At 42.4% G+C, this 14,404-nt stretch overlaps 1 protein-coding gene across 2 annotated transcripts in view; it reads right to left on the reverse strand.

Moving 5' to 3' along the window:
* Positions 1-4,125: 4,125 nt before the first annotated feature.
* LOC134527777 (uncharacterized) overlaps positions 4,126-14,404 on the reverse strand; it is a 67,625-nt gene continuing 57,346 nt past the window's right edge. For both annotated transcript variants that reach the window (XM_063360717.1, XM_063360716.1), the window contains exon 5: positions 4,126-4,836. In XM_063360717.1, the coding sequence (XP_063216787.1) occupies positions 4,682-4,836 (155 nt within the window). In that variant the 3' untranslated portion in view covers positions 4,126-4,681. The remainder of the gene's footprint in view (positions 4,837-14,404) is intronic.

Consider the following 14,404-nt stretch of genomic DNA (forward strand, 5'->3'; position numbering starts at 1 on the left):
TATCAAGACCAAAAGGTTTGGAACCAGTTAATATTCAGAGCCACTACAGATTTTGACTACATGTATTTAACGAAAACACACATTCAACAAAATAACACACAGTACACACACCGGGCGCAAAGTACACAGTACACACACTGGACGCACAGTACACAATAACACAGTACAGGGTAACTATCATGAAATCTCAAAATTCTTGTCCTTACAGTTTTTACAACATATGAGGGTAATTATTTTTTTCTTTGAAAAGAACTTTACTGAGGCTAATAGTGTTGGTTATAATTTTGGAACCATAAGAGTATTTTTTTTTAAATTATAAATATATATAGTATGTACCTTAAAAATCATTCCGTCACTATGTCCCAAACTCCAGATTGTAATACTTTCGAATTTTTAAATCAAAATATTAAAAAAAATTGTTTGCGAATTTTACTAATTTATTAAAAATACAACGAATTAAAAAAAGTAATAATTCAGTTTGGAATAAAAATTAATGAACCAGTTTTCAAATATATTTTTTACGTGTGTCCCATAAAAAAAAATCATTCCCTCACACCTTTACCAACAGTCTATACATGAACGCACTTTTAATTATTCGTGAATGCTCTCATTGGTTTTTGACAGTTGGCAGTACTGTCAATTGTTCCAAATGGCCAATTTGTTTTATGCGTGTTATAATATCTGTATCAAAAATATTTTATGAAAATTATTCAATGATTACATTTTCAGCCATCGTTCCATCACATTGAAGAAAAACAGAGGTACTTACTATATCTAAATATTAATTGCCCTGTGCCGTGTATTAGGGATTTAGGCACGTTTTATTTAAAATTTTGTAATCTTAAATATTTTTGGAAATATTTTTTTCTCTCATCTTATTTTCTTTACGGCCAGGCCCTCAGCCTCTGTTCCCAGAGGCGAGCTGATTTTCTTTCCCAGCCTCATGCTAGGCTAGCATTCTGGCTAATATTTCTCCCGCCTCCAGGCACGTCGGGGCCGGTAACTTTATTTCTTCGCGTGACCTCTTTTGCCTAGAGCAGCTTGTGAAGCAGTGCTGAGCCCTGCTAACTCTGTCACGAATCGGTATAAGGTTCACTAGCAGCAAGACACGACAGGAGGATCCCGTGGGCCTTGCGTCCCACAGACCATGCGTTTTTTGAAGCCATCCCCCTCCTGCTCACCCACCCTTACTTCTCAGAAGAGAAGCCAGGAGCGACGACCGCACGGGTACGTTAACCGAAGTCAAGGCCATCTCAGGCTTGACAGCCGCAGTTACGATTCTGCACCTTAACGACATCTAGTGACGGCTGTCGTCACTAACGCCACTTGTGGGCGTCGGCAGCGCCGACACCAGCGCTCGCGCGGAGGTAACGACAACCTCTCTCCCCCTTATGTCTCAGGCCGCTAGGTGGCACCACTGGTTACTCCATTACCCCCTAGCTTGACACTCTCGTCGGTCACTAGTCGATTTATTAGTACTTCTTCTCGCCACCAAAAGATAGCGCCTCAGTCGCGCAGTCACTCCAGTAAGATCTAATTTTTTTTATGCCGGACACCTTCGGGTGGACTCGGTAGTTTTCGGCTCAGAGCCTACCCCCCCTCCCATTCTCTAGAGACCCCGCGCTTATGATATTCTGGTGATATCCCGCTCTGAACTGACTTCGGTGCGCGCCTCCTGACTGACTGGTACCGTTTGTATCTGCGATCTTCGGCGAATCATCGACATCGCATCGTATATTATGTAGTCTTCTCAGACTAGAGGGATGGAGTCCCTATCTAATATTATTATTAACCAGTCAGTAGTTTAGTTGAAAGTAGAGAAACTTAGTATTTTTTTATATTTTTTTAAAATTAATCATGATGACTTCCGTGGCTACTGCGAATCGTGGTTCGGGTTTTCGGAGACGAGACGCCCTCTCCTGAGCGCCAGGACCAACACCCTGTTTTGGTAAGTCTTGACGTCATCCCCCCCCCCCTTTTTATTTCCCTCTATTGGCCTTTTGCGCCATTTAAGTATACTGTCTGGAAACAGGTCTAATTCTTTGGAATTTGGACTTCTGTTTCAGACAGGGTTCCAAGTTTGGGGCAGCCAAAATCCTCTGCCAGAACCTCTGGTGTCGGTTCCTGAGCAGAACCCACCACCTTTAGGCCAACTACCTCGATCACCGTCTACCTACAGCCCCGGGTGATACCCGCATAATTCTATTATTCTATTCACGAACTCAAAAAAAAATAGTGTAACCCAGTTAAGACAGCGGACAGTAAAAGCAAATCTAGGAGAAGAAATTTATATAATGTTTTGCAAGGACTATAAGTACAACCTGTAAAGTTACCAATGTTAATTTCATTCATGTTTTTAAATATTGTAATTTTTGTTAAGCATTCAGGGCCGGCCCGATAGTAAAGAAGTTCAATTAATATAATAAGAGTAAAACAGGTGTTACTAAGGAAAATTTAATCTATAAAAAAAGAAAGAACAATGATTAATAAAATAAGGAAGTCTATAGACGTAACAGTTGTTTTTATTTATTTAATATATAATAACGATCCTTTTTCTCCCAAGTGTTCGTAGGGAGTCTCTAAATTTTCTTTGTTTACTCCTAGTGTCGCCTCTGTTGTTGACTTTTATCGCTATCAATTGAGGGCCCCAGTATTCAGAGTTTCCAAATCTTTTTATCTAATTACTGAATTATTCTTTAAGGCACTTTGGGTATTACAGCCCTGTGAACTAGGTTTTTAGAGATAGTAAACTTACACAAAAATTTAGATGTAACAACTACCTAAGCAGGTTGGGCGGAGAACTACTGAATAAAACAAACGTTTTGGCGGGCGTGGTTTTCTTCACACAAACCGATGTGCAGGTACTAAGCCTGAGTCAGCATGCTACAAATTACACTGGAGTTAACATAAGTTGTACTTCACCTTACTCGTCTACGCCCTCTGGCGGCCGTCCTGCTATGGAGGGATTGCTATCCGAATCAGTCATCCCTGTACTCTTTTTAAACAACGGTCTTTAGATAGATCTCATTACGTAACAACATAAAACCAACACATGGGTTTAAAGTTTCATTAAGCAGGGGTGCCCACAAGGGGGGGGGGGGTAACGACGCAGACTGCGTCATTAAAATTTCAAGGGGGGGGTGGTTAAAAGACGAGAAAAATGTACATATTATTTACATAATTATAGCTTCTAATGTGAAAATACGTTTCTGGTGCTTTGATAATTGAAAGGGATCTTGTAAATCAAATTGGCAACCCCGCACTTTCCTCAACAAAAGCAATTTGGCATCTGTCGGTTCAGGATGGATATGACCAAAATTATTATTAGAAAATCAGTTTTAATTAATGCAAAATGTGATAAAATATAATACTAAAAAAGTATAATATTATAAAATAATTGAGTAAATCATTGAGAAAATGGCATACAAAATTTCGGAGGGGGGGGGGCCACATCATTAGGTTAGGGGGGGGGGGTCATAGTGTTTCGGGGGGGTGGGCACCTCTGCATTAAGATAATGATAGTTTTGGTTTTTTGCTCGGCTAGCAATTTTCTCCAGTGGTAGAAACACAAACTCTTTTCTTAGTCCACTGAGCATAGAAAATGAAATTTGCTTAATATCAGTTGAATTTACAGCCAGTACAATACAAATCAAAAGTATTCTTTAAATGTACACATAGTTTTAATTTTAAAATAATTCAATACGTACTAAACGTCTAATCTGTCTTTAGTGTGTATGGATAAACAACCTGTAAGTTACTCACAGATTTTTGGACTCCCTAATTGCTTTACTCTTATGAGTAAAATATTAATCAAATTTTTAATCACTTAAATGATGTTTTAATGCATCCATATGGAGCAGGATACTGCACAAAATCTAGCTATCACGCTATTACTTAGCAGTTCAGCATATTTAAGTACCTTGATCTGGAACAAAAATTACACACACCAAAAACCTTATTTTCGTTCGAATAATCTCTCACTCGGAAAGCTGGCCCCTGATTGGCCTAAATAATAACATTCTTGTATTTTATTTAAGATAATTTCACATAGTAAAAATTTAACAATGAAAAAAAATGTGGAAAATAGATGAAAAAATATAACAATAACAAAAAAAAACACAAAAGTTAATATAAATAAGTTAATTTCATCGTTCAGTTACAGTGTTCAATTGCTACCTATAGGGGTCTTGCTATTGAAAGATGATCTTGTTCAGTTGATATTATAGAGTAGGTCAACAGTAGAAGCATAGCTAGTTAAAACAATTACTGTCCATATACCCAATGTTTCTTATAAATCAACAAACACATCAATAAGAAATAAATAACATTTTAAACTTAACTGCACTTTAAATGTATGAATACAACAATTTCTTTGTTATATTTTTCTAATTTGCGATGTTCCTCTGTTGTGACAGCCATAAGTCATGTATTTCTGAGCTATGATTGTTCTCAGTTATGATGGTTCTGGCTTGTGTGATTCTAAGTTATTTTTTTACGTACTAAAGTTATAGGTTATAAAGATTTTTGCAAAAAAATCTAATTTATGTCCATGTTATGTGAATCCCAAGTGCATTGACATAAATTGTGATAGTTATCAGAAGTGCTGGTGTACAGCAAAAACGTTGGTGCTGGGCGCTCAGTCACCACGTGCTTCTGGGAGTGCATCGACGATGTGGCATCCTCACAGCTCGTGCTCACATATGAAGGCATACTTGTGCGAGCAGGACACCATCACTAGCTCTATGTCCCGGGTCATAGCGCCGCAGTGCCAGGAGGTGCCCAGAAAGGGCTGACCCCGCTTCCACCTCGTGTAGCCAGCATGGTCCAGCATCTGGCCTGCAACACCATCACAAGCTCTGTGTCCTGCATTATGGCACCGCAGAGCCAACTGGTGCCACAAGAGGGCTGACCTCACTTCCACCTCGTGTAGCCAGCATGGTCCAGCATCTGGCCTGCAACACCATCACAAGCTCTGTGTCCTGCATTATGGTGCCGCAGAGCCAACTGGTGCCACAAGAGGGCTGACCCCGCTTCCACCTCGTGTAGCCAGCATGGTCCAGCATCTGGCCTGCAACACCATCACAAGCTCTGTGTCCTGCATTATGGCACCGCAGAGCCAACTGGTGCCACAAGAGGGCTGACCCCGCTTCCACCTCGTGTAGCCAGCATGGTCCAGCATCTGGCCTGCAACACCATCACAAGCTCTGTGTCCTGCATTATGGCACCGCAGAGCCAACTGGTGCCACAAGAGGGCTGACCCCGCTTCCACCTCGTGTAGCCAGCATGGTCCAGCATCTGGCCTGCAACACCATCACAAGCTCTGTGTCCTTCATTATGGCACCGCAGAGCCAACTGGTGCCACAAGAGGGCTGACCCCGCTTCCACCTCGTGTAGCCAGCATGGTCCAGCATCTGGCCTGCAACACCATCACAAGCTCTGTGTCCTTCATTATGGCACCGCAGAGCCAACTGGTGCCACAAGAGGGCTGACCCCGCTTCCACCTCGTGTAGCCAGCATGGTCCAGCATCTGGCCTGCAACACCATCACAAGCTCTGTGTCCTTCATTATGGCACCGCAGAGCCAACTGGTGCCACAAGAGGGCTGACCCCGCTTCCACCTCGTGTAGCCAGCATGGTCCAGCATCTGGCCTGCAACACCATCACAAGCTCTGTGTCCTTCATTATGGCACCGCAGAGCCAACTGGTGCCACAAGAGGGCTGACCCCGCTTCCACCTCGTGTAGCCAGCATGGTCCAGCATCTGGCCTGCAACACCATCACAAGCTCTGTGTCCTTCATTATGGCACCGCAGAGCCAACTGGTGCCACAAGAGGGCTGACCCCGCTTCCACCTCGTGTAGCCAGCATGGTCCAGCATCTGGCCTGCAACACCATCACAAGCTCTGTGTCCTTCATTATGGCACCGCAGAGCCAACTGGTGCCACAAGAGGGCTGACCCCGCTTCCACCTCGTGTAGCCAGCATGGTCCAGCATCTGGCCTGCAACACCATCACAAGCTCTGTGTCCTTCATTATGGCACCGCAGAGCCAACTGGTGCCACAAGAGGGCTGACCCCGCTTCCACCTCGTGTAGCCAGCATGGTCCAGCATCTGGCCTGCAACACCATCACAAGCTCTGTGTCCTGCATTATGGCACCGCAGAGCCAACTGGTGCCACAAGAAGGCTGACCTCACTTCCACCTCGTGTAGCCAGCATGGTCCAGCATCTGGCCTGCAACACCATCACAAGCTCTGTGTCCTTCATTATGGCACCGCAGAGCCAACTGGTGCCACAAGAGGGCTGACCCCGCTTCCACCTCGTGTAGCCAGCATGGTCCAGCATCTGGCCTGCAACACCATCACAAGCTCTGTGTCCTGCATTATGGCACCGCAGAGCCAACTGGTGCCACAAGAGGGCTGACCCCGCTTCCACCTCGTGTAGCCAGCATGGTCCAGCATCTGGCCTGCAACACCATCACAAGCTCTGTGTCCTGCATTATGGCACCGCAGAGCCAACTGGTGCCACAAGAAGGCTGACCTCACTTCCACCTCGTGTAGCCAGCATGGTCCAGCATCTGGCCTGCAACACCATCACAAGCTCTGTGTCCTTCATTATGGCACCGCAGAGCCAACTGGTGCCACAAGAGGGCTGACCCCGCTTCCACCTCGTGTAGCCAGCATGGTCCAGCATCTGGCCTGCAACACCATCACAAGCTCTGTGTCCTGCATTATGGCACCGCAGAGCCAACTGGTGCCACAAGAGGGCTGACCCCGCTTCCACCTCGTGTAGCCAGCATGGTCCAGCATCTGGCCTGCAACACCATCACAAGCTCTGTGTCCTTCATTATGGCACCGCAGAGCCAACTGGTGCCACAAGAGGGCTGACCCCGCTTCCACCTCGTGTAGCCAGCATGGTCCAGCATCTGGCCTGCAACACCATCACAAGCTCTGTGTCCTTCATTATGGCACCGCAGAGCCAACTGGTGCCACAAGAGGGCTGACCCCGCTTCCACCTCGTGTAGCCAGCATGGTCCAGCATCTGGCCTGCAACACCATCACAAGCTCTGTGTCCTGCATTATGGCACCGCAGAGCCAACTGGTGCCACAAGAAGGCTGACCTCACTTCCACCTCGTGTAGCCAGCATGGTCCAGCATCTGGCCTGCAACACCATCACAAGCTCTGTGTCCTTCATTATGGCACCGCAGAGCCAACTGGTGCCACAAGAGGGCTGACCCCGCTTCCACCTCGTGTAGCCAGCATGGTCCAGCATCTGGCCTGCAACACCATCACAAGCTCTGTGTCCTGCATTATGGCACCGCAGAGCCAACTGGTGCCACAAGAGGGCTGACCCCGCTTCCACCTCGTGTAGCCAGCATGGTCCAGCATCTGGCCTGCAACACCATCACAAGCTCTGTGTCCTGCATTATGGCACCGCAGAGCCAACTGGTGCCACAAGAAGGCTGACCTCACTTCCACCTCGTGTAGCCAGCATGGTCCAGCATCTGGCCTGCAACACCATCACAAGCTCTGTGTCCTTCATTATGGCACCGCAGAGCCAACTGGTGCCACAAGAGGGCTGACCCCGCTTCCACCTCGTGTAGCCAGCATGGTCCAGCATCTGGCCTGCAACACCATCACAAGCTCTGTGTCCTTCATTATGGCACCGCAGAGCCAACTGGTGCCACAAGAGGGCTGACCCCGCTTCCACCTCGTGTAGCCAGCATGGTCCAGCATCTGGCCTGCAACACCATCACAAGCTCTGTGTCCTGCATTATGGCACCGCAGAGCCAACTGGTGCCACAAGAATGCTGACCTCACTTCCACCTCGTGTAGCCAGCATGGTCCAGCATCTGGCCTGCAACACCATCACAAGCTCTGTGTCCTGCATTATGGCACCGCAGAGCCAACTGGTGCCACAAGAAGGCTGACCTCACTTCCACCTCGTGTAGCCAGCATGGTCCAGCATCTGGCCTGCAACACCATCACAAGCTCTGTGTCCTGCATCACAGCACCGCAGTATTAGCTGGAACCCAAAGAGGGCTGACCTCACTTTTAAACCTAAATCGTCCAGTGTTTGCCCTGCAACAGAAACAGATTCTCTGCATTATGTATCATAGTGCTGCAGTGCCAGCTGGTACCAAGGAGCATGTAAGAAAATCTGGAGTGGACATGTGTAGAGCGAGAGCGAAGCAAGCCCGTTGCGAAGAAGGGATGAAAAGAAAGAGGAAGAGAGTGTATTTCTACTGCAAACACAGACCCAGCCTACTTGTCCTTGAGGTTTGAGTGGCGCTGGTGTGCGGCTAAAATTGTGATTTCCTGTAGCGCATATGGCTGTACAAATCGACGGAATTCCAAGCCGGATGGCGTTGCTTTTCACAGGTAATAACGATTTTTTTTTTCATTTGTTAACGACATTAATTCCCAAAACATTTGAATCATCAGAAAAAAGTGGAAAATGTTTTAAACAGAAGTAACTAATCTTCTAACTTTTCGGCAAACCTAAGAAAACTAATTAACAAAGAGAAGTTGTTTCAGTTGTAAGTACAAGTCTTTACTTTTTCCATAGATTTACAAAACGTGACGATCAACGACAGCTCTGGGAAAAAGCGACAAAGCGGGGTTTAATTGGACTGCGTCTCCGAACCATGCATTGTGTACAGTGCATTTTGAAGACAAATGGGTCTTAAGAAGCGAAAATCGAACTCGTTTAAAAGATGGTATGGTGTTCGGTATATTAAGGTTTCCCTCAAAGGAACGGTTTCACAATGCTTTTAAGATATTAGTTACATCCCAACATAAGTTTAAAACATTTCTCTTAAGAGTGTGCTTCGTAGCATTAAAAGACGTGCCTTAATTATTTTGCAAATTTATTATTGTATTGGTGACGATGTCAAGGGTTTTTGTATTTTTTTAGAAATATAGTACAGTATTAGCAACTATGTTAAGAACTGTTATTTTATTCACACAGAGAAAAGAAATACAAAATGCTAAAATTTGGCGTCTGTCTTTTTATATCCTATATAGGCTTGTTATTATATGTGTGTTGTAACATGTATAAAAATGTTAAATATAATCAACAATATTTGGTAATTATATATATTTAAAAACTTTTATGTACGCTACTTGAAACTACGTGAAAGATTTTCAGTCTATAAAGGCCTATTCTATGATTTTTTAAAATTATTAATTATTATGCAAACAATTAATAAAATTGAAAGTGTCTTACATTGTCAGTATATGCATAGCATTACAGTTATTCCAAACAATTTATTCTCTACTAGTGTTTAGCTAAGGTTTGCATGTTACGTTGGTTGAGTAAGTAGACTCGAACAAGAACATGATATTGAAAAGACTTCTAACTTCTACTAATACACGTATATTACAAGAGATTTGTAATTGATTAAATGAGGTAAGTAAGAATTCGTTTTTATAAACGTTGTGTATGAAATTATAAAATTTGAGACGTATAATAACAAAAAGAAGTGCGTTCCGAAGACATGTCGGTAGTGTTACCCACTGAAACATTATTCCCACTTCAACTCTCTGTAAAAATAAAAGTATGGGGTTGAATGCGTCAAGAGGGGTATATAAATAAAATTAGAGGCTTCTTCCTAATTTCATACGCTGGTGTCCCCCACCTATAATTGCAAACAAAAAATTTTCCTCGATGTTGTAATTTACTCTGCGTATTCACAAATATTTTTGGCAGTAAATAGGTATTTTATTTTTAAAAAAAATTAAAGTATTCATGTTTTGAAAAAAATATTAAAGCGGTGTGGGGAAAAATGTTTACAGATAATCCAGTAAAATCTTCAGTTTGATTGTTTTGATAGTCTCGGAGCTGTTACGAGTTTAGTTTGGAGGATTTTTCGGCCGCGCGAGGCAAGTTTGGCTCGTTTTCGTTTTCTTCCCGCGTAGGAAGCAGGGAACAAACGCCGATACCCAGCTTCACCTCGCATCCTCTGCTGGCCTTCCCTTGTCCTCTCCAGATGTATTACTGTATATTAGCTCCATGGCTTGTACCCAGAGAGGGTTTAACCACTTCAATGTAATGTGGCCAATATAGTCCACCATCTGCCCTGCAACACCTTCAGTGCTTGTTTTGTAGCAGATTTTATACGAGAAGTGGATGTGTGCAGTCCTTGCTTTGTGAATTAGTCAAATCAAAATGTGAATACTGGAAATTGATTTTGTTATAATGAAGTTTAATTCGTAACTAGATGCTGATGGATTATTAACACCTTTGTTTAACAATACTCACTTCGTGATTACATTTTTAAGATATTTCTAGCGAGTTCATTTTAAGCTAAAACTTCTAGCATTAGCCTTTACGGAATTACAGTTTTTTTTAACTAACAAACTGCTAACCGGAATGAAATAAATAATTTTTATAACAGACATCCATTCCATAGACTTATAACTCAATGACAGAATAGGCATTTGAATACTGTTAAAATCAAAGCTTATTGAAATTTGTTACGATTTTTCATTATTAGACAATATGCATATAGGCAGGGCCAGCGAACCCATTAGGCGAGTCAGGCGACCGCCTAGGGCGGTAACATATTAGGAATGGCAAAAAGGGAGGGGAAAAAATCCAAATTTTATGAGAGGGGTAGCAATTGTGACTTTTGCCTGAGGCGGAAGACCTTTTTGCTCCGGCCCAGCATATAGGGTAGGTGATAAATAATTATTGACAGTGTAAAATTATTCGCAGTTAGTGCCCATGTTAAATAATAAGGGTAATTTTGTTCTTTAAGCTAATGTTTTTATATAAAATTATGACCTCTAAAATTAGGTACATGATTGTGTCTATGATTTATCTCCATTTTGCATTGAGTTTTAATCTATGGGTAAATGTAATGTACTGCAATTCTGTGGTTGCTTTTTTTTTTTAAAAAAAAATATGGTCTGTAGCATGATCGGTAAATTCATACATATGAAGTTGCCGTCGTCCGGGTTCTCGTGTTCGAGACCGGGCGTAGATCCTAGCGGGACAACTGGCTCTTAGTAAAAATGTATCCGGGAGGGCGCCAGGCTAGCTCTGCGTCTAACCAAATTTGGGTTCTGTGGGTGCGTTGCCCCTGCGTGGCCCGCTAGGACCGTCGGCGATGGTTGCAGTTGGAGGGATCCCTGGCTGTTAACACGCCGCATGCCCTGTGCAGCATAACATGCTGATTCCTGGCTGGGGTAGGGAGACTCAACACAATAACACACACGAATTCGGGTTTTGTACTGTTGGTGACACGTCGCGCACGGGGTGTGCGGAGTGGACGTTTAATCGGCTCGAACAGTTACAATTACAGTTTACACTTACACGACGTACATTGAATTACCCTACGAAATTACATTGAATTAATACTGAGTTCTCTGACGCACTGTCACTAATTTAAACCCTCACGCCAGTCGAGGTTAAGGGGGAGGTTGATTGGAGACAGCCAATCCCGGAAATTCGTAATGCGGCGGTACCCGGGTCCACCTGTGTGGACCGCGGCTCGCAGTTAAATTATATGCAAGTTCTATGCGTAGCTGTCGTCGGTGCCTGTGTACTCGACGTTTAACAAAAAGTCACTTGTAGCGGGAGTCGGTCCGTGCCGTATGGTGAACTGCCCCGCATAATGTCTAGTGTGGGGAGTTTATACACAAAAAACGGGGAGGTAATATTTACATTACACAATACTCTAATTAATTTAGGCTGAAGGCCGCAAGGGAGACACTCACAAATGTTTTAACGTAATTTCACACGTGAGTGACCCGGGCACTCCTGCGTCGCACTTTCCTTGGGCGGGGTTTTTAATAAAAAGTGGCGTTACTATTATATTGTGTCTGATTTCTAATGAACTGGGGTCTAGGTGGCTTATTAATTAAGTCATGGCCCTTGATTCTGCCTAGTCCTCAGGGGCTCGCCTGACTCGGGTGGGCCATTGCTAAGGGTGCGTTCCGTTAGTGGGGTCGGATACTGGCGGTTGCAGGTCGGGCTTTGGGGTGGCCTTCGGCTGGACGACATCAAAGTAAATAATTTGTTTAATATTTAGTTGTATGTATAAGTCTTGTAGAGTTAAGTGTACCTATTGTTTGTTGAAATGTGGCACATAACCTAACTTTATTGAATACAGTTAGGATGCCAATATTTCATACTAGATTTATGTTCTTTTTTAAATTTTGGCACCCCCTGCCAAGAATTATATCGCATTTTATTTATTTCAATATAACTTCCTTATCATGTACCTACTTCAGATACATATCTTTCACAGCCATGTATTATTGCAAGTTACATCTTGGTATGGGGGGGGGAGGCTAATAAATTATAACTTTATTGGCACGGGGTACCAGTAAACTTGAACTTGCAAAGGAACACGTGCATAAATACTTGGCAGCATTGTAGGATTACAGACAACTTATTTTTACCTTGCAGTAAACTAAAAATGTTATACAAAAGATAAGATATGCCTCTGCTGATTAAAAAAAAAAATTTGTTTATGTGACACATGGTTTAATATAAAATGCAGAGACCAATACCCCGTATGCCCAATTCAGTTCCACGTGAAGTAAGATATTGTGAGGAGCGCCCTGGCCCCTCAAAGGTTTTAACAGAAGAAGAGGTAAAATGCCCGTAAAATGGATCATTGATTGCAGTAATAACAAAATATATCCTATGCGTAAAGAAGACGTGTTTATCGGTGTGAAAGAATTCCTCAAATTAAATAACCCAAATCCTTTTACCGATGACACACCAGATCCTGGTTGGTATAGGGTCTTTCTCAAACGACATCCAGATATAGCAACCTGGACTAGTGACTCTGTCACAAGCAGAGTTGTCAGCGAAAAAGATACTCGGAACTGGTTTAAGAAGGCATCCTACTGTCTAAAAGACGAAGAGTAGTTCAACATTTTTAAACAGCCTGAAAGGCTATTTAATGCCTTTCATGTTGAACCCACACCAATTATAAATTGGTAGGTCCAAAAGGAGCCAGAAAATATTTTGAGACGGAACAAGGAAAATACAAAGCATGGTAATGATAATGATCAGTTTTTCAGCTAGTGGCTTAGTGGTTTCGCCGATGGTTGTTTTTCCTTAACAAAGATTGTCTATTGAAGTTGTTCAATCAGTTATAGATTTCTGGGGAATTGTTCGAATTAGTACAGGATGGATGAAAGCTGAAGTGTTTTATGAATACATTGGAAATATTTTCGTGACAATTTTAAAGGACAACAACATTGAAATATTAGTTATTTTGTTTGTAGATGGACAGAAAAGTAATATTTCATTATGTATTAGAGAAATTTGCGCTCAACTTGGTGTTGTATTAATTGCACTGTACCCCAATGCAACATGAATCCCTCAACCAGTAGATGTCGCAGCTTTTAGGCTCATTAAAGAAGGATGTAGCTAAGTTGAACTTGATTCGCGCAGGAAACACCCTAATGAAGACCTTAAGGAAAAATTCTTCTAGTCTTGGAAACAGTTCTGAACAAACATGTAGAAGTATAAACACTTAAAAAAGGATTCAGTGCCTGTGGTTTGTTTCTATAGAATCCTGATGCCATTAACTATTTAAGGTGTTTTGGCAGCACAAACAAAAATAAGGATTTATCTCAACTAGGCCCATGTAGTGTACTGCTGCCAAAATTGGATTATGAAACTTTCAAAACACACATGGTTGAATAATTAATGGAAAATTCAACAACAGTGAAACTGAGGGTGAAAGAGGTTATAGTAAATAATTTTACATTTAGTGCGCTTTACCCAGCTGTGGCAACACATACAATGAACTTCCAGTGAGTGATCACGAAGCCATTAGTTAGGCGAAATTTTAATTATAAATATTTGACTAACTTCTTACAAATACCATAGATCAAGTAGCATATTTCGGTCACATGCTCTACAGACCACAAAATGCAAATTTTATATAGTGGAACATTCATAGTAATTAACTTTCCTAGATAAACAATCATGGAATGAAGATGTTACTAACCCAACATGGGCGAATTCGAGCGTTTATGTCGCATCCTACCTGCCTTAATACCATAGCTATTTCCGGTCTCTGTTAGCAGATTCTACAATGACAAGGTAATGGTAATGGATCACGGGTTACACGTATATGGAGACTATCCCCCGGAAAATTTCACTATAGCTTCTGTCATTTATACACTATGCATGGAAACATGACAAATGACAACTAATTATATTGAAACCCAAAATAATAAAATAAAAAATACAAAAAAAATATTTAAAAAATTTGATCTCCGAGAACACAACATGGTCAGGATTTACAAATATAATGAAAATAAACCACAAAGTAATAATAGACAACTAGATATGTTGTATTTGAAATAATTTAATATTTTTAAAATGTAAACAAGCCTAGCTGTTACATTCGTATATTTTACGTCGTAACTTACTCAG

This window comes from Bacillus rossius, chromosome 1, assembly GCF_032445375.1.
Source record: "Bacillus rossius redtenbacheri isolate Brsri chromosome 1, Brsri_v3, whole genome shotgun sequence".
Taxonomy (NCBI): domain Eukaryota; kingdom Metazoa; phylum Arthropoda; class Insecta; order Phasmatodea; family Bacillidae; genus Bacillus; species Bacillus rossius.